Raw genomic sequence first — 21802 nt, 5'->3', positions numbered from 1 at the left:
TACATATGGGGCAGTTCTACTCTGCCCTACAGGGTTGCTATGAGTCAGAATTGACTTGATGGCAATGGATTTGGTTTTTGTTTTATTATGGATAAAATGGCGACCCAGGCCTGTGAGGTCCACGCAGAAGATTCTTGAACAGGCTATGGGCACGTGGAGGAAAGGGGGTGCTTGTCAGGGAACAGTGAAGATGGGAAGCATCGAGAAGAAGGATGAGAGGACAAGGAAGGCAAAAGTCAATTGCTTCACAATTTCAAAAGGTACCAGTGTCAGCCTTTGTGCAGGCTCATTTCTAATGCCCATTAAGAGTGAATATTTTATCATCCAAGGCTTTGTTTTACATGTCATCCTAACATTAAATTTTACTTTCTGCATGGCTGGGTATGTTCAGAAACTCAGCTGTATCCTATGAAAAGAAATGAAGTTGATATTGGGCCAAAAAGAGTTTAAGATCCAAATTAAAGTTCTGTAGCGAACGCCCCTTTTGCTACATCATCCCTCATTACCTGCTCCTCAGAGCTGCCACATACATCTGAGGAGGCTGTGCACTGTCCAACTCCTGGGAACCAATTCATATAGCCTACAGTTAGAGTAGCACCTTCTGTAGTTGGGCAGTGCACAATCTGTACAGCCGTACGCACATCCTGCTCCCTCTGTAAACCAGTGGGGAGGAAGTGAGTAAAGATACAAGACTCATTAGAGAGACCTAACAGGTAAAGCGGGTTCAATGGAACATGCTCCAGTATATGAGATCTAGATGCTGCACATTTCTTTTCCAGCCCCCAGTATGCCTACCCAGGTGTGCCTCTTGGCAATTCCTGTTATGCATTATAACCCCATACTCTATGGAGTGATTACTCATGGCACTAGGGAAGGTGTCAAGGATTTCAAGAGGCAAGGACATGTTCCATGACTTCTCCTTGAGTTTATACACCAGTTGAATACCAAGGATGGTCACAATAAATAAATAGGGAGAGAAAAAAAGAAAGATATATGGAGGACCAAGCTATACAGATGAAAATAAATGCTCTTAGGATTTCAGAAGGAGCCACATCTGGGGGGACTGAGGACTTAGCCATGCCTTGGAACAAGTCAGATGTAACAGACAGGAAAGGGAGAAGGGCCATTCCTGTGTACTTGGAGTCATGGAGAGTCTATATGGGGGCTGACTCTGAGGTAACACATCACCCCATTTCCTCAGCTCCTTCAGTGGTGGTCAGTCTCCCTTCTGTGATTTTTCCATACCTGATTCTTCTGTACTGTAGACAAAAAGTTCATATTTTAGAATATCTCAGTATAATTATATATTACTAATATATACCCTTCTGCATCCAATCCAGGGTATCCTGAAGCTCTACTTTGGCAAAAATGGATGAAAACTGTTCCAGGTCATCTTAAAACTGCTACCAAAGCCTGACAAAGAGTGCCAGTGTGGACCACCAGATGTCAGTCTTTGCACAGCAATCAGTCTCAGCAGCCTTCAAGGACTCAGCAAGATAAGCATGGAATTTTCCACAGCAGCCATAGCCTTCCAATGGTTCTAAAGTAAAGACAGATGCTCCAAAACAAACTTTGAGGTAGCAGCTAATACCCACATCAGAACCCATGAGTCAGATGACCTACAAAGCCTAGAAATTTATGTCAAGACTGTTAGATTTGACAGGATTAATCAATAGAAAAAGTACTTAGGTGACACAAAAGATTTGTGCTCAACTGCTAACTTAAAAGTTGGTGGTTCAAACACACCCAGCAGTACCGTGGGATAAAAGCCTCACTATCTGCTTCTGCGAAGATTACAGCCAAGAAAACCCTATGTAACCCACGGGGTCGCCATGAGTCAGAATTGACTTGACTGTAACTAACAACAATATCAATGGAAGACGAAAAAAACCTTATTCCCAGTTTAGGTGGAGAGAAAGTGGGAAGAATAGTCACTGCTTGAATATCACCAATTACATTCACCGTGAAAATTACCCAGTTTGCAGCACTTTCTTCATCCGATGCGGTCACTTTGACCATGTGGCCGAAACGCTGCCAGATTTATACCACACTTAATCTAAGTGTTATGTGCTAAGTCAATTGTTCCCATCAGAAGGAATGGCGGCAGTTTTCTAACCTGGATCTGCAATCTCATCCCATGTCAACTCCTATAGAAGCACTGCTGTCCTCAGTGGCTCATTTCAAATGCAACAAAATCAGATTGTCATTTTCATCATCCAACAACTTCCCATAATACTCAGAATTAAGCTTAAACTCACTTCCATAAAAACCAAAAACTCACTTCCATAGCCTGCAAAATTCTGAGTAGTCTGGTCCCTGCCTACCTCCCTCTACATTGCCCTCTCCACACAACCACCCCAATGGTATTTTTGCTATTCCAAGAATAAGCCAAATGCATTTCTGCCTCAAGGCCTTTGCACGCACTGTTCCCTCCTCCTGGAACTTCATTTCTGGAAATCTTTGCCTGCTTGCTCCCTCACTCATTCAGGTGTCTGCAAAAATATTGCCTTTTCAGATAGAACTTGCCTGCCTATTCTATGTACATTATAGCCCCCATCATAGGAGTCCCTGGGTGGTGCAAATGGCTAATGTGCTTGGCTGCTAACTGAAAGATTAGAGCTTGAAGTTCACCCTTGGGAGAAAGGCTTGTCAATTTACTTCTGAGAAATCAGCCACTGAAAACCCTGTGGAGTACAGGTCTAGTCTGACACACATGGGTCGCTATGAGTCAGAATCAACTCAATAGCAGCTGCTTTTTTTTTTTTTCTTGTTTGTTTTTTACCTTACTAAACCCCAATTCTCTCTATCCCCTCACACTGCTTTATTTTTCTTTACAGACCTACCACTATCTGAAATTATGTATTTCTTTCTTTACTTGTTTGTTACCTGTCTTTATGCTAGAATGTAAGCTCCATGAGGGCAGGGACCTTGTCTGTCTCGTTCACACTCCATTCCTCCATGCATAAAGCAGTGCCTGGTGCACACACAGCAGCCCCACAATAAATATTTGTTGAATGAATTCATGAAATTCATTCTCTTGACCCACAATTTGCTTTTATATTTCTGTTCATGGCACTGCCATTATTCTAGTAAAATCACAATGATTAGGGGTATTTTTGGCTCCTTACACTCGACGACATGGATTTGACACAGTGGCTGCAGTAATGGGCTCAAACACAGCAAAGATTGTGAGGATGGAGCAGGACTGGGCAGTGTTTATTCTGTTGTGCACTGGGTCACTATGAGTTAAAACTGAGTCAATGGCACCAAACAACAACACTCTCCCTCATCTCTACATTCAATCATTAGCCAAGATCTGTCCATTCTTCCATGAGTCCATCCCTCTTTTCTTACGGACATTACCATCTCATTCCACAGACATTTCTGTAGATAAGTACCTTGTAATCTCATACTAGGACTGTTGCAGTTATTGCCCTCTAGTATTTCTACCTCTAGGCCATCCCAATGTCATACCAGCTTAACCATTCTAAAATACTGCCTTCAACTGATCACAACTTCCTACTATACCACCCCGCCTACAACACACCCCCCCAAACTTCCCTAGTTTAGAAACCATCAGTGTATAAAATGGCTGCAGAATAAAATCTATACTACTCCTCCGTACAAATCTTGTTCTCCAGTCAACCTGCTCTCTCTGTTCTCTGCCCTTGGCTTGATCTTTCCTGCCTTTGTACAAACTATTTCACCTACCTGAAATATCTTCCCCTCTTTTCCCTACCCAGTTAAATCCACCTCCTATTCTTCATATGCCACCCCAAATTCCCCCATCTTTATAAAACCCATATTGACCACCACATACCATGGTGATGTCTCTCTCCCTTCTCTACCCCCTTGTTCATATCAGCCATTTGGCTGTAATCATATAAGGCCTCAAATTGTTATCTAACTTTTTTTTTAATTAAAAATATATGTATTAACTCTACTAAGTCTCCTACCCATCTCCACTCTTATTACCAAATTGAATAGAAGTGTTACCATTTACTTTTTACCCACATAAAATTATAAAACACTAGAGACCACCCAGTTAAGTTCTCTAAGTTTTAGACTGAGCAAACTGAGGTCTAAAAAGCCTAAAAGGTCAGAAGAAAACTGGATGCTGCCTGGCTACCACTACTGAACATTTTGATCAAAGGTTCTATAGAAGAGAGGACTTCCGGCCGACATGGTGCCATAGACAGAAGCACCATGATATCCCTCCACAGCAAAGGGCCGAAAAACTAAGTAAAACAGACACAAATGTCATTCTTGGAACCCAAAGTGTGAAATGAAGAGATAAAGAATTCCTCCAAACACCAAATAGAATAAGAAATTGACACAGAACAGAGAGCAAGGAAAGATATGAGCGGATGTTCCCTATCAGCACAGATTCACCATCTTGGACTTCTGTTGGAGACTGGCAGACAGGGAGTGCAGGAAAGCAGCTTCATGGAGCCCCCAGCATGAGTCAGAGCACCTTGTAACCACCAATACATACTTTCCCACCCCCCATCCTCTCCCTGCTGCTGTACCTCCCTGCTTCCGGGTTGGCAGTGGTAACTTGATCTGCTGGGAAGTGCAGTGTCTGTGCTGCTTGGATTGGCCTCTCCCACATCAGAGATTGATGGACAGGAAGTAGGGGAAAGCAGCTTCATGACGTTCCCAGCAGGAGACAGAGAACCCAGTCAGTAACCAGCTATATAAACTTTCCTAAACCACATCCTTCTTCCCACCCCCTTCAGTCTCCTCTGCTTCCCACAGGCCACAGTCTTTTGGCAGGGAGACAACTGCTTCAGCCCCAGGCTGCTTGGATTCACCTTGCACACACTGGCCAGCTCCCCCAGTGCCATTTGTCAGTTGCTGATGTTGCTTTTTTCTGTTTCTTTTGGTTTCTTCCATGCCTCCCACGACCGCCCCCTCCTTTCTCTTGAAAAACTGTCTCCTTGTGCCACCTTTGCTTCTTCTTGACAGGCGGTGAAGCACTCCTGACTGGGGATCCACCCTCCTGGCCCTCAACTCCACCATAGTGGGATACTCAGGGCTTTGTCTTTTTTCCCCCCTTTGTTTTATTTTCCTTTGTTCTGTTTTGTTTTGTTTGTTTCTTTTCTTTTTCTTTTCTCTTATTGGGACCCCCTTCCAGCCAGGTTACACTGCGCAGCTTAGGAGCCACCTCCCCAATCTGTGCAGCCCATGAGGGAATTTCTTTTTTCTTTCTTTTTTTCCTTTCCGTCTTTCTTAATTTCTCAATTCTCTTCTCTCTATACTTACTTTATTTTCCTGTCTCCTGAATAGCTGTGTGACATCTATACTCCTCTAGCCAGGCCATACTGTGCAACCTGGGAGCCACACCCCCAGTCTTTGCAGCTACACCAGTGGGACCCTTTGGGGCTTTTCTTTTTTTCTCCAATTTTTGTCTAGTTATTTTTCTTTCTCTTTTTCACTTTTTCTTTCTTTTTGTTTTTCCCATTTCTCAGTTTATCATCTCTACACTCCAACAGAAAGCTCCCGTGGCACTCTTTTTTTGTTTGTCTCTTTGTTTTTGGCTCCTGTTTCTCTCTCCTCTTTCCCATACCCATATTAGGACCAAACATCACAGCCTCCCCCCTTCTAACTGCCTACCTGCAACATGCACTGAACATTACATCCCTGAGCGGCACAGGCATGGCCTAATGGAACCTACCCAGAACTGACTCCCATCCCACCCTGTCAGCACTAGTATGTACCACAAACAACCCATACCAGCCCCTCCCCTTCAGCTGGACCTGCCCTGCTGCACCACAGCTGAGCAACTGGCCCTGCGCATTAGACAAGGAGGTGAAAATTATCGCACCACACATGAGCAGACAACAAAGAATGAGCAGCATGCCTGCTCAAACATAACCAAATAAAACAAAAAAGCAGGACAAAACAAACAGATCTACAATCGATATATGAAGAAAATAACTACTGAATGCTCAGAAGACAGCAGACAATATCAAAACATAAAAAAAAAAAAAAACAGGAAAGGATGGTTCCAGTAGGTATCCAATGACTTTCCAGTAGAAGAGAAGGTACTAGAGCTACCTGACAGGGAATTCAAATCTCTAATATTCAGAGCTATGCAAGAGTTGAAGCAAAAAGCAAACAAAAATGAGGAAAAAGTAGACAAATTCATGGAAAAGGCAGACAAATTTATGAAAAATACAGAAAAAAATGGAAGAATTCAAGAAAACAATACAGGAACAAAATGCCAAAATAAATTCACATCTAGAAATCATACAAAAACAACAATTAGAAATCCAAAAGATAAACAACAAGATTTCAGAAATGGGCAGTCTCTTAGAAGGACTGGGGGACAGGTTTGAAATGATGGAAGACAGAATCAGTGAAATTGAAGGCAAAAACATGGATACAACTCTGGGGAAAAATCAGAAAAAACAAAAATGAATAAACCCTGAGAATTATGTGAGATACAATCAAAAGCAAATATTTGTGAGCGATTGGACTTCCAGAACAGGTGGAGAAAATGGAAAACACAGAGAGGATAATTGAAGAACTGCTGACAGGAAGCTTCCCTAATATCATGAAAGATGAAACGCTGACCATCCAAGAAGCTCAACAAACCCCATATAGGATAGACCCCAAAAGAAAATCACCAATGCATATCATACTCACACTCGCTAAAACCAAAGACAAAGAAAGAACCCTGAGAACAGCCCGTGGGAAAAAAAAAAGTAACATACAAAGGAGACACAATAAGACTTAGCTCTCATTATATGGCAAAAATCACACAGGCAAGAAGGCAATGGGATGACATATATAAAACCTTGAAAGAAAAACTTTGCCAACCAAGGATAATACATCCTGCAAAACTCACACTCAAATATGATGGTGAAATTAGGACATTTCCAGATAAACAGAAATTAAGGAAATATGTAAAAACCAAACCAAACTTACAAGAATTATTAAAGGGAGGTCTTCAGTCTGAGAACAAACAACATCACCCCATAGCCTGAACCTAGGATGAAAGATTGTAACAGCCAGATACCAACCTAGGAAATGAACCCTCAAGGACTACACAAAACCAGAAGGATTGCAACACAGAACCAGAGAGGTTAATCTGTAAATGACAACATCAGAACAATAAAAGAGGGAATAAACGGTGTAGGTACAGATTTTTCTAATGGAAAGAAAGGTAAGGCGATACCAAGTAATAATAGACTGGTTCAAACCTAGGAAAATAAGAGTAAATATCAAGGTAACCACAAAGAAAGTTAACAAACCTACTCATCAAAATAAAAAAGAAAAACATACAAACAAAATCTACAAAAAAAAGAAAGAAATTCACAAACAAAAGGAACTCAGCATAGTAAAGTAAGACAAACCACTGACCAAAATAACAAAAGAATGATGCAAATAACCCAAATAAGAAATGAAATGAGGGACTTTAAAACAGACCCAACTGAACTAAAAAGGATCATAACAGTATTATGAAAAAGTATACTCCAAAAATTTTGAAAACCTAGAGGAAATTGACAAATTTTTAGAAACACACTATCTACCCAAACTAACACAACATGATGCTGAAAATCTGAACAGACCCATAACAAGAGAAGAGATGGAAAAGGTAATTAAAAAAAAAAACCCTGGCCCAGATGACTTCACTGGAAAATTTTACCAAACATTCAGAGAAGAGCTTATGCCAGTACTACTCAAACTGTTTCAGAACATAGAAAAGGAAGTGATACTTCTGAATTCACTCTATGAAGCCAGCATAACCCAGATACCTAAACCAGGTAAAGACACCACAAAAAAAGAAAATTACACACCAATATCTCTCATGAATATAGAAGCAAAAATTCTCAACAAAATTCTAGCCAATAGAATTCAGCATCATATCAAAAAAATCATACACAACTACCAAGTAAGATTCATACCAGATATGCAAGAATGGTTCAACATTAGAAAATCAATCAATGTAATCCACCACATAAAAAAAAGGAAAAAAAAAGAATCACTTGATCATCTCAACCGACACTGAAAAGACATTCGACAATGTCTAACACCCCCTCCTGATAAAAACTTGCAATAAAATAGTATAGAAGGAAAATTTCTCAACATAATAAAGGGCATCTATGCAAAACCAATGGCCAACATCATTCTCAATGGAGAGAGGCTGAAAACATTCCCCTTGAGGACAGGAACGAGATAAGGATGCCATTTATCACCACTTCTCTTTAACAGTGTGCTGAAAGTTCTAGCTAGAGCAATAAGGTAAGACAAAGAAATAAAGGGCATCAAAATTGGTAATGAAGAAGTTAAACTGTCCCTATTTGTGGATGATATGATACTATACAGAGAAAACCCAAAAGGCTCCACAAGAAAACTACTGGAACTAATAGAAAGATTCAGCAGACTGGCAAGATACAAGATAAACATACAAAAATCAGTTGAATTCTTATACACCAATAAAGAGAACGATGAAAAGGAAATCAGAAAACAATGCCATTTACAATAGCCCCTCCCCCCAAAATAAAATACTGAGGAATAAATCTAATAAGAGATGTAAAAGACCTACACAAAGAAAACAAAACACTACTGCAAGAAACCAAAAAAGATCTACATGAATGGAAAAACATACCATGCTCATGGATAGGTAGATTCAACTTTGTGAAAATGACAATTCTACCAGAAGAGATTTACAAATACAATGCAATCCAAATCCAAATACCAACAACATTCTTTAAAGAGATGGAAAAACTATTCGTCAACTTTGTATGGAAAGAGAAGAAGCCCCGGATTAATAAAGCACCACTGAAGAAGAATAAAGTAGGAGAAAACGCACTACCTGACGTCAGAACCTACTATACAGCTATGGTAGACAAAATAGCCTGGTACTGGTACAATGGCAGATACATTGAACAATGGAAGAGAATTCAGAACGCAGATGTAAATCCACCCACCTATGTTCACCTGATCCTTGACAAGTGTCCAAAGTCCATCAAATGGGGACAAGGCATTCTTTTTAACAAATGGTGCTGGCAAAACTGGATGTCCATTTGCAAAAAAAATGAAACAGGACCCAAACCTCATGCCATATACAAAACTAATTCAAAATTGACCAAAGACCTAAGTATAAAGCCAAAAACTATGAATTTCATAAAAGAAAAAAACAGGATCAACGTTAGAGGCCCCAATACACAGCATTAACAGGATAAAAACCACAACCAACAACATACAGACTCCAGAACATGAGCTAGATAATTCGGATCTTCTAAAAATTAAAACACTTATGATCATCAAAAAACTTCACCGAAAGAGTAAAAAGAGACCCTACAGACTGGGGAAAAAAAATTTTGATATTACATATCAAACAAAGGTCTAATCTCTAAAATCTACAAGAAAATTCAACACCTCTACAACAAAAAGACAAATAATCAAATTAAAAACTGGGCAAAGGAAATGAACAGGCACTTCACCAAAGAAGACATTTAAGTGGACAACGGACACATGAGGAAATGATTGTGATCAGTAGCCATTAGAAAAATGGAAATCAAAACCACAATGAGATACCATCTCACCCCAGCATTACTGGCAAGAATAAAAAAAAAAAAAAAACAAGAAATAACAAATGTTGGAGAGGGTGCAGGAAGACTGGAACACTTAGGCACTGCTGGTGGGAATGCAAAGTGGGGCAACCATTTTGAAAAATGATGTGGCACTTCCTTAGAAAGCTAGAAATAGAAATACCGTATGATCCAGCCACCCCACTTCTAGGAATATATCCTAGAGAAATAAGAGTTGTCACATGAATAGACATATACACATCCATGTTCATAGCAACACTGTTCACAACAGCAAAAAGATGGAAACAACTTAGATGCCCATCAACAGATGAATAGAAAAACAAACTATGGTACACACACACAATGGAGTATTATGCAATGATAAAGAACAATGATGAATCTGTGAAGCATCACATAAAATGGAAGAATCCAGAGGGCATCATGCTGACTGAAATAAATCAATCACAAAAGGACAAATACTGTGTGACACCACTACTGTACTGAAAAGGTTTACACACAGAAAGAAACAGTCTTTGATGGTTTCAAGGAAGGGGAGGGGTGAGGATGGAAAAACAGTAAATAGACAATAGATAAGTGGTAACTCTGGTGAAGGGTAAGACAATAAATAGACAATAGATAAGTGGTAACTGTGGTGAAGGGTAAGACAGTACACAATACTGGGGAAGCTAGCATAACTTGTACAAGGCAAGGCCATGGAAGCTCCATAGACACATCCAAACTACCTGATGGACTGAACTGCTGGGCTGAGGACTGTGGGGACCATGGTCTCAGGGAACACCTCGCTGACATAACATCGTTATAAAAAAAAATGTTCTGGGAGGCAGGGTCAAGATGTTGGAGTAGTCAGATGTGTCCAGTGATCCCTCTTACAACAAAGACCCAAAAAAACAAGTGAAGCTATTATATACACGAAGAGCTAGGAGCCCTGAACATCGAAAGCAATGGGCAATTCTCTGGTGCGACCACGATGGGGCTGGTGGTAGCATTTGGGACGTCATTTCTTCAGGGAGAGACAGAAAGCTGCATAGTATACTCACATCTCTGGAATCAGAGAACAGTGCTCTCAGCAAAAGCTAAGTACTTGCCTCTAATTTACCTTGCCCCAAGTCGGCTTCAGTGGCTGTTGATTGCTCTGGGCCAGAGAGGTTCTGCTGCACATCCTGAGCCATTCTCCCAGCCTTGGAGAAGGAATAAATTAACAACTGGGGAAAAAGATAATCTATCGGCTCCCTAAGCTGCAAACTCAGGGCAGAAGGGGCTCCTATCCAGGTATAAAAGGTTCACAGACTTGAATGCCTTTCAAACCTGCATTGACTTGTGTGGGCCCATTTCAAAAGCTTAGGCCCTTGTTGGCAGACTGCAACAGTGTATGTGACTGGGATCTGAACTCAACTGTTTCAACTGTGCAGTGGAGAGGCTGGCTTTTGATATTTGACAATGCTCTGCCTATTAAACAGGGTCTTCACCTAAATCAGGGGCCTGAGGACCAGTGGCTCCACCCGACCACATAGCCACCCATGACAGGAGTCCAAGGAAAAGTGGTTCCTCCCAGTCCTCACAACCAAAAGCATTGGGTGACTATGGTCCGGCTGCAGAACCCAACCACCTGTGTACTCTAGGGAGCAGGGAAGCACTTTCCTCACAGACACTTAGAGGACAGCCATAAACCCCCTGCCTTACTCAGAGCATGACCCTCTGCTGCAACCAGATACCTGTTCCTATACCAATCATCCCTGCCCTTCTAAGACTGTAGGACAGAACCTACACCACACACTTGGTAACCGACTACCTGGACACCTGAGCTGAATGCATACAAGAAAAGTGAATGTACTCCTAGACGCATATATCAGGTAGCAGCTCTAGCCATCTGCTGACAGGACATTATAGCTTCAAAGGCACAAATAGTCCAGCTAGCTCACTCAAGCAGTCTACTTGGGCATGTCAAAACAAAACAAAGCAAGAAGCTAGGGTACAGTAAGCAAACATAAATTACTACAATAACTTATAGATGGCTCGGAGACAACAGTCAATATCAAATCACATAAAGAAGCAGAACATGCTCACTTCAACAAGCTCTCAGAACAAAGAATCAAGGAATCTTCCAGACAAAGAAGTCTTCCTGGAATTACCAGAGGTAGAATAAAAAAGATTAATATACAGAACTTGTCAAGAGATCAGGAAGATCAGGCAATATGCAGAACAAGCCAAGGAACACACAGATAAAGCAATTGAGGAAATTAGGAAAGTTATTCAAGAGCATAATGAAAAATTTAATAGGCTGCAAGGATCCATAGAGAGACAGCAATCAAGAAGTAAAGAAGATTAACAATAAAATTTCAGATTTAGACAACTCAGTGGAAAGTCAGAGAAGCAGAATTGAGGCAATAGAAGTCAGAATTAGTGAGACTGAATTTAAAACAGTTGGCACAAATATATCAAAGAAAAATCAGATAAAAGAATTAAAAAAAATGAAGAAACCCTAAGAATCATGTGGGACCCTATCAAAAGAAATAATCTACAAGCAATTGGAGTACCAGAACAGGGAGGGTTAACAGAAAATACAGAGAGAATTGCTGAAGATTTGTTGGCAGGAAACTTTGCTGATATTGTGAAAGATGAGAAGATATCTATCAAAGATGCTCATCAAACTCCACATAAGGTAGATCTCAAAAGAAAGTCACCAAGACATATTATAATCAAACTTACCAAAACCAAAGATAAAAGAGAACTTTAAGAACAGCTAGGGATAAATCAAAACTCACCTACAAAGGAGAGTCAATAAGAATAAGCTCAGACTACTCGGCAGAAACCATGCAGGCAAGATGGCAATGGGATGACTTACTTAAAAAACTGAAGGAAAAAAATTGCCAGCTAAGAATCATATATCCAGCAAAACTGTCTCTCTAATATGAAGGTGAATAAATTAGGACATTTCCAGATAAACAGAAGCTTAGGGAATTTACAAAAAAACAAACCAAAACTTCAAGAAATACTAAAGAGAGTTCTCTGGCTAGAAAATCAATAATATCACCTATCAATCCAAGATTAGAACACAGGACAGAGCAACCAGATATCAACCCAGATATGGAAATCACAAAAATACATCAAGATTAAAAAAATGCTCAAAACAGGGAAACAGCAATATCATTACGGAAAAGATGAAAACATTAAATCAATAAAGAGAGACTAAAAAATGTAGTCATAGATCTTTCATATGGAGAGGAAGTCAAGACAACATAAAGAGATAAAGTTTGGTTTAAACTTAGAAAAAAACAGGTAAATATTAAGGTAACCACAAAGGAGACTAACAATCCTAAACAACAAAATAAAACACAAGAAAAACATAAAGACTCAGCAAAAACAAAATCAATGATAAGGAAAAAGAGGAAAAGACAATATACACACAAAAACGACTCAGAACAAAAAATTAAGTGGAAAAAAGAATCTGTCAACAACACGCAAAAAAGACATCAAAATAACAGCACTAAACTCACACCTGTATGCTGAATGTAAATGGACTAAATGCACGAGTAAAGAGATAAAAAGTGGCAGATTAGATAAAACACAATCCATCTATATGCTGCCTACAAGAGACACACCTTAGACTTAAAGACACAAACAAACTAAAACTCAAAGGATGGAAAAAATCATATCAAGCAAACAACAGTCAAAAAAGAGCAGGAGTAGAAATATTAATTTCTGACAAAATAGACTTTAAAGTTAAATCCACCACAATGGATAAGGAAGGACACTAAATAATGATTAAAGGGACAATATACCAAGGGGATATAATTATATTCAATATTAACATGATAAATGACAGGGCTTCAAGATAAATAAACTCTAACAGCATTGAAAAGCAAGATAGACAGCTCCACAATAATAGTAGGGAACTTCAACACACCACTTTCAGTGAAGTACAGGACACACAGAAAGAAGCTCAATAAAGACACGGAGGATCTAAATGCTGCAGTAAACCAACTTGATCTCAAAGACCTATACAGAACACTCCATCCAACAGGATCCAAGTATATTTTCTTTTCCAGCACACATGTAACATTCTTCAGAATAGGCCACATATTAGGCCACAAAGCAAGCCTTAAGAGAATCCAAAATATTGAAATATTACAAAGCACCTTTTCTGACCACAAAGCCATAAAAGTAGAAATCAATAACAGAATAAGCAAGGAAAAAACCCAAATACATGGAAACTGAACAACACCTTGCTCAAAAACTACTGGGCTATAGAAGAAATTAAGCATGGAAGAAAAAAATTCATAGAATCAAATGAGAACAAAAACACATCCTACCAGAACCTTTGAGACAAAGCAAAAGCTGTGCTTAAAGTCAATTTATACTAACAAACACACACATCCAAAAAGAAGAAAAGGCCAAAATCAAAGAATTATCACTACAACTTGAACAAATAGAAAGAGAACAACGAAAGAAACTCTTAGGCACCAGAAGAAAGCAAATAATAATAATTAGATGACAATTAAACGAAATAGAGAATAGTAAAAGAACTGAAGGAGTTAACACGACCAAAAGCTGATTCTTTGAAAAAATTACCAAAATCAATAAACTGTTGGCCAACCAATAAAAGAAAAACAGGAGAGGAAGCAAATAACCTGAATAAGAAATGAGATGGGTGATATTACAACAGACCCAATTGAAATTAAAAGAATCACATCAGATTACTATGAAAAATTGTACTCTAACAAATTTGAAAACCTAGAAGAAATGGATGAATTCCAAGAAACACACTACCTACCCAAACTAACACAAACAAAGGTAGAACAACTATATAAACCCATAACAAAAGAAGAGATTGAAAAGGTAATTTAAAAACTCCCAACAAGAAAAAAGCCCTGGCCCTGACAGCTTCACTGAAGAATTCTACCAAACTTTCAGAAAAGAGTTAACATCACTACTACTAAAGGTATTTCAGAGCATAGAAAAGATAGAATACTCCCAAACTCTCCAAACTCCAATAAGCCAGCATATCCCTGATACCAAAACCAGGCAAATGTACCACAAAAAAAGAAAATTACAGACCTATATCCCTCATGAATGTAGATGCAAAAATCCTCAACAAAATTCTAGCCAGCAGAATTCTACAACATATCAAAAAATAATCCACCATGACTAAGTGGGATTCATACCAGGTATGCAGGGATGGTTCAACATTAGAAAAATAATCAATGTAACCCATCATATAAATAAAACAAAAGACAAGAGCCACATGATCTTATCAATTGATGCAGAAAAGGCATTTGACAAAGTCCAACATTCATTCATGATAAAAACTCTCAGCAAAATGGGAGTAGAAGGAAAATTTCTCAACATAATAAAGGACATTTATACAAAGCCAACAGCCAACATCACCCTAAATGGAGAGAGTCTAAAAGCATTCCCCTTAAGAATGGGAACCTGACAAGGATGCCCTTTATCACCACTCTTATTCAACATTGTGCTGGAGGTCCTAGCCAGAGCAATTAGGCTAGATAAAGAAATAAAGTGCATCAGGTTGGTAAGGAAGAAGAAAAAGTATCTCTGTTTGAAGATGACATGATCTTATACACAGAAAACCTTAAATAATCCTTCATAAAACTACTGAAACTAATAGTAGAGCTCAGTAGAGTATCAGTATACAAGAGAAACACACAAAAATCAGTTGGATTCCTCTATGCCAACAAACAGAATGTTGAAGTGGAAATCACCAAATCAATAGCACTTACAGTAGCCCCCAAGAAAATAAAATACTTAGAGATAAATCTAACCAGAGATGTAAAAGACCAAAGAAAACTACAAGACACTACTGCAAGAAACCAAAAGAGACCTACATAAGGGCAAAAGATTCAACATTGTAAAAATGTCTATTCTACCCAAAGCGATCTATAGATACAATGCAATTCCAATCCAAATTCCAGTAACATTTTTCAATGAGATGGAGAAACAAATTACCAACTTCATATAGAAGGGAAAGAGGCCCTGGATAAGTGAAGCATTACTGAAAAAGAAGAACAAAGTAGGAGGTCTCATACTGCCTGATTTTAGAGCATATTATACCCCAACAGTAGTCAAAACAGCCTGGTATTGGTGAAAGAACAGACACATAGACTAACGGAACAGAGTTGAGAATCCAGACATAAATTCATCCATATATGAGCAGCTGATATTTGACAAAGGCCCCAAATCTGTTAAATGGGGAAAAGACAGTCTCTTTAATAAATGGTGCTGGAATAACTGGATATTCGTCTCCAAAAAAAAATGAAACAAGACCCATACCTCACACCATGCACAAAAACTAACTCAAAATGGATCGAAGACTAAATATAAAATCTAAAATGATAAAGATCATGGAAGAAAAAATAGGGACAACACTCAAAACCCAGTGTCATCGAGTCGATCCCGACTCATAGGAGCCCTAATACATGGCATAAACAGTATACATAACATTACTAACAATCCACAAACACCAGAAGAGAAACTAGATAACTGGGAGCTCCTAAAAATCAAACACTTACGCTCATCCAAAGACTTCACCAAAAGAGTAAAAGAGTACTTATGGGCTGGGAAAAAAATTTTGGCTATGACAAATCTGATCAGCGTCTGATGTCTAAAATCTATAGGATACTGTAAAAACTCAACAACAAAAAGACAAATAACCCAATTAAAAAATTGTAAAGAATATGAACAGGCACTTCACCAAAGAAGAAATTCAGGCAGTTAACAGATACATGAGGAAATGCTTGTGATCATTAGTCATTAGAGAAATGCAAATCAAAACTGCAATGAGATGCCATTTCACCCCAACAAGGCTGGCATTAATCCAAAAAACACAAAATAATAAATGTTGGAGAGGTTGTGGAGAGACTGGAACACTTATACACTGCTGGTGGGAATGTAAAATGGTACAACCACTTTGGATATTGATTTGGCACTTCCTTAAAAACCTAGAAATAGAAGAAGTACCACACAATCCAGCTATCCCAGTTCTTGGAATATACCCTAGAGAAATAAGAGCCTTCACACAAACAGACATATGCACACTCATGTTCACTGCAGCACTGTTTACAATAGCAAAAAGATGGAGGCAACCGAGGTGCCCATCAACGGATGAGTGAATAAATAAATTATGGTATAGTCACACAGTTGCAAAAGCACAAATATTGTATGAGACCACTATTAGAAGAACTCAAGAAATAGTTTAAATGCAGAAGAAAATATTCTTTGATGGTTAAGAGGGTGAGGAAGGAGGAAGGGAGGGGTATTCACTAATTAGGTAGTAGACAAGAACTATTTTAGGCAAAGGGAAACAGAACACACAATACAGGAGAGGTCAGCACAACTGGACTAAACCAAAAGCAAAGAAGTTTCCCGAATACAACCAAATGCTTCGAGGGCCAGAGTAGCAGGGGTGGGGTTATGGGGACTGTGGTTTCAGGGGACATCTAGGTCAACTGGTATAACAAAATATATTAAGAAATCATTGTGTGTCCCACTTTGGTGAGTGGCGTCTGGGGTCTTAAACACTAGAATGTGGCCATCTAAGATGCATCAATTGGTCTCAACCCACCTGGAGCAAAGAAGAATGAAGAACAGCAAAGGCACAAAGTAATTATGAGCCAAAGAGTCAGAAAGAGCCACATAACCAGAAACTACAACAGCCTGAGACCAGAAGAACAAGATGGTGCCTGGCTACAATTGATGACTGCCCTGACGGGGAAAAAAAATAGAGAATCCCAACATTAGAAAAACAATTAACGTAAATGAAACAAGACCCATGCCTCACTCCACGCACAAAAACTAACTCAAAATGGATCAAAGACCTAAATATAAAATCTAAAACGATAAAGATCATGGAAGAAAAAATAGGGACAACGTTAGGAGCCCTAATACATGGCATAAACAGTATAAAATATACAAAACATTATAAAGAATGTAAAAGAAGAACTAGATAACTGGGAGCTTCTAAAAATCAAACACCTATGCTCATCCAAAGACTTCACCAAAAGAGTAAAAAGACTACCTATAGACTGGGAAAAAGTTTTTAGCTATGACATTTCTGATCAGCGCCTGATCTCTAAAATCTACATGATACTGCAAAAACTCAACTGCAAAAAGACAAATAACCCAATAAAAAAATGGGCAAAAGATATGAATAGACACTTCACTAAAGAAGACATTCAGGTAGCTAACATATGAGGAAATGTTCACGATCATTAGCCATTAGAGAAATGCAGATCAAAACTACAATGAGATTTCATCTCACTCCAACAGGCTGGCATTAATCCAAAACACACAAAATAATAAATGTTGGAGAGGCTGTGGAGAGATTGGAACACTTCTACACTGCTGGTGGGAACGTAAAACGGTAAAACCACTTTGGAAATCGATTCGGCGCTTCCTTAAAAAGCTAGAAATAGAACTACCATAAAATTTTTTTTTTTTTTTTACCATAGGATCTAGCAATTCCACTCCTTGGAATATATCCTAGAGAAATAAGAGCCTTTACATGAACAGATATATGCACACCCATGTTTGTTGCAGCACTGTTTACAATAGCAAAAAGATGGAGGCAACCAATGTGCCCATCAATGGATGAATGGATAAATAAATTATGTTATATCCACACAATGGAACACTACGCATCGATAAAGAACAGTGAGGAATCTGTGAAATATTTCATAACATGGAGGATCCTGGAAGGCATTATGCTGAGTGAAATGAGTCAGTTGCAAAAGGACAAATATTGTATAAGACCACTATTATAAGAACTTGAGAAATAGTTTAAACTGAGAAGAAAACATTCTTTTGTGGTTACGAGAGGAACGTGGGAGGGAGGGTGAGAGGGGGCATTCACTAATTAGATAGTAGATAAGAACTACTTTAGGTGAAGGGAAAGACAGCACATAATACAGGGGAGGTCAGCATAATTGGACTAAACCAAGAGCAAAGAAGTTTCCTGAATAAACTGAATGCTTCGAAGGCCAGCGTAGCAGGGGCAGGGGTCTGGGGACCATGGTTTCGAGGGACATCTAAGTCAATTGGCATAATAAAATCTATTAAGAAAACATTCTGGATTCCACTTTGAAGAGTGGCGTCTGGGATCTTAAACGCTAGCAAGCAGCCATCTAAGATGCATCAATTGGTCTCAACCCACCTGGATCAAAGGAGAATGAAAAACACCAAGGACACAAGGTGATTATGAGCCCAAGAGACAGAAAGGGTCACATGAACCAGAGACTACATCATCCTGAGACCAGAAGAACTAGACGGTGGCTGGCTACAACTGATGACTGCTCTGACAGGGAACACAACAGAGAACCCCTGAGGGAGCAGGAGAGCAGTGGAATGCAGACCCCAAATTCTCTTAAGACCAGACTTAATGGTCTGACTGAGACTAGAAGGACCCCAGTGATCATGGACCCCATACCTTCTGTTGGCCCAGGACAGGAACCATTCCCAAAGCCAACTCTTCAGATACGGATTGGACTGGGCAGTGGGTTGGAGAGGGATGCTGATGAGGAGTGATCTTCTTGGGTCAGGTGGACACTTGAGACTATGCTGGCATCTCCTGCCTGGAGGGGAGATGAGAGGGTGGAGGGGGTTAGAAGCTTACAAAATGGACACGAAAAGAGAGGGTGGAGGGAGAGAGCTGGCTGTCTCATTAAAGTCTCATTAGGGGGACAGTAATTGGGAGTGTGTAGCAAGGTGTATATGGGTTTTTGTGTGAGAGACTGACTTGATTTGTAAACTTGCACTTAAAGCACAATAAAAACTATTAAAAACAAAACAGAGAATCCCCGATGGAGCAGGAGAACAGTGGGATGCAGACCTCAATTTCTCATAAAAAGACCAGACTTAATGGTCTAACTACAAGGACTGCAGACGTCACGGTCCCTGGACCTTCTGTTAGCCCAAGACTGGTACCATTCGTAAAGCCAACTCTTCAGACAGGGATTGGACTGGACTATAAGACAGAAAACGATACTGGTGAGGCATGAGCTTCTTGTCTCAAGTAGACATATGAGACTACGTGGGCAGGTCCTGTTGGAGGTAAGATGAGAAGGCAGACGGGGACAGGTGCTGGTTGAATGGATGCAGGGAATACAGGGTGGAGAAGAGGAGTGTGCTGTTTCATTAGAAGGAGAGCGACTAGGAGTACATAGCAAGGTGTATATAAGTTTTTGTATGAGAGACTGATTTGATTTGTAAACTTTCACTTAAAGCATAATAGAAAAAATAGAAAATGTTCTACATTCTACTTTGGTGCATAGTGCCTAGGGTCTTAAAAGCCTGTGAGTCGCCATCTAGGATACTCCACTGGTCTCACCCCTTCAGGAGCAAGGAAGAATGAAGAAAATTAAAGATATAAGGAAAAGATTTGCCCAAAGGATTAAGGGACCACACGTACCACAGCCTCCACCAGACTGAGTCCAGCACAACTAGATGGTGACCAGCTACCACCATGATGGCTCTAACAGGGATCACAATAGAGGGTCCTAGACAGAGCTGGAGAAAAATGTAGAACAAAATTCTAACTCAAAAAGAAGCACCAGACTTGCTGGCCTGACAGAGACTGGAGAAACCCTGACAGTATGGCCCCTGGACACACTTTCAGCTCAGTAATCAAGTCACTCTTGAGATTTACCCTTCAGGCAAAAATTGGACAGGCCCATAAAACAAAAGGAGACTAAGGGGCACACCAGCCCTGGGGAAAGGACTAGAAGTCAGGAAGGAACAGGGAAGCTGGTAATAGGGAACCCAAGGTTGAGAAGGGAGAGTGTTGACATGTCGTGGGGTTGTTAACCAATGTCATAAAATAATATGTGTACTAACTGTTTAATGTGGAACTAATTTGTTCTCTAAAACTTCATCTAAAGTATGATACCAAAAAAAAAAAAAAAAGATTCTGTAGAAGAATCCTGATCCAAAGGGGGGAGATATAGAACAGAATTTCAAATTCTCATGGACTCCAAACTTTCTGGAGCCACGGAAGCTGGATGAACCCTGAAACTATTGCCCTGAGACAATCTGTACACTTTAAACCAATAATATCCCCTGAAGTCTTCTTAAAATCAAACAATAGTTTAGCTTAACTGGTAAGAATTCCTGCCTTGAGCATTGTGCTTTTTTAAGAACTACCTATATGGAATCAAACTGACAACAGAAACTCCAAAGAGTGGACAGGAAGCTTAGGGGGTAGTGAGTTTATAGGAGAGGAACAATTCAGAAACAGAGGGTGAGAATGACTGTACAACTTAAGGAATGTAATAAATGTCACCAAATTGTACATGTAGAAATTGCTGAATTGGTGTATGTTCTTCTGTGTATTCTCAACAACAATAACAAAAATAATATAAATTAAAAGACAAAATTTAAAGAGGTTAAGAGACTTACTAAAACATCACTTTTTCAGCTCCTCCATACTGACTTCTGTCTTCTCTATTTTTGGCATGACCCGTGTCTCTGAATCTTACACTTATCTTGAAGGTTTTTTTTTTTTTTTTTCAGACAGAATTTGGTAGTTCACCTCTCCAGGCTGCTGGGATTTTTCCTGCAAATCAGAATGATGAGAAATGGAGAAAGGTTCATACCTAATGTGCTCTTGTAAAACATAGAAGAAAACTATCAAATGGTTACTTACAGATATCGACGCCTGTAGATGACAGCTTGCCTCTGATGCCAAACTGCATGCTGATAAATTTGCTCCAAGTGGACACAATACATTTAAACATTCCAAGCATTAGTGTGGTCGTTAATGGTGTGTGTCAACCTGGTTGGGCCATGTTTCTCAATGGTCTGGCAGTTATGATGTAATTCGGCAGTCATATAATGACGTAATCACCTCCATGATGGGATTTACTGTAAGCAGCCAACGAGTTGAAAGGGAGTTTCCTTGGGAGTGTGGCCTCCATCCAATACAGGTGAACGTTCTGCTGAGGCTTTCAGGCTTTTGCTCGCTCTGAATCCTGCAGCTCGTTTCTGTTCATCTGACCTCTGGTTCTTGGGACTTGAGCTAGAAGCTTACCTGCCAATCTTGGAATTTGTGGGCCTCTGTAGCCAGTGAGCCAGAGGCCTACTGTCTGACCTACCAGTCTTGGGTTGGCCAACCCCTGCAGCTACCCCATGAATCAGTAGAAGCCTCCAGCCTAACTCACAAACTTAGGACTTTCCAGCCTCTAGCATCAAGCTGAATCTGACTCATAGCAACCCTGCAGGGCAGAGTGGAA

The 21802-nt window shown here is 39.7% G+C and overlaps 1 protein-coding gene across 1 annotated transcript in view; it reads right to left on the bottom strand.

Annotated features, from left to right (window-relative positions):
• MYH15 (myosin heavy chain 15) overlaps nucleotides 1–21802 on the bottom strand; it is a 209814-nt gene that overhangs the window by 168482 nt on the left and 19530 nt on the right. Inside the window, 1 exon segment of the mRNA XM_064273474.1 lies at nucleotides 21217–21278. Coding sequence (XP_064129544.1) covers nucleotides 21217–21278 — 62 coding nt within the window.

Source organism: Loxodonta africana, chromosome 20 (genome assembly GCF_030014295.1).
Source record: "Loxodonta africana isolate mLoxAfr1 chromosome 20, mLoxAfr1.hap2, whole genome shotgun sequence".
NCBI lineage: Eukaryota > Metazoa > Chordata > Mammalia > Proboscidea > Elephantidae > Loxodonta > Loxodonta africana.
This window is presented reverse-complemented; position numbering and strand designations above follow the sequence as displayed.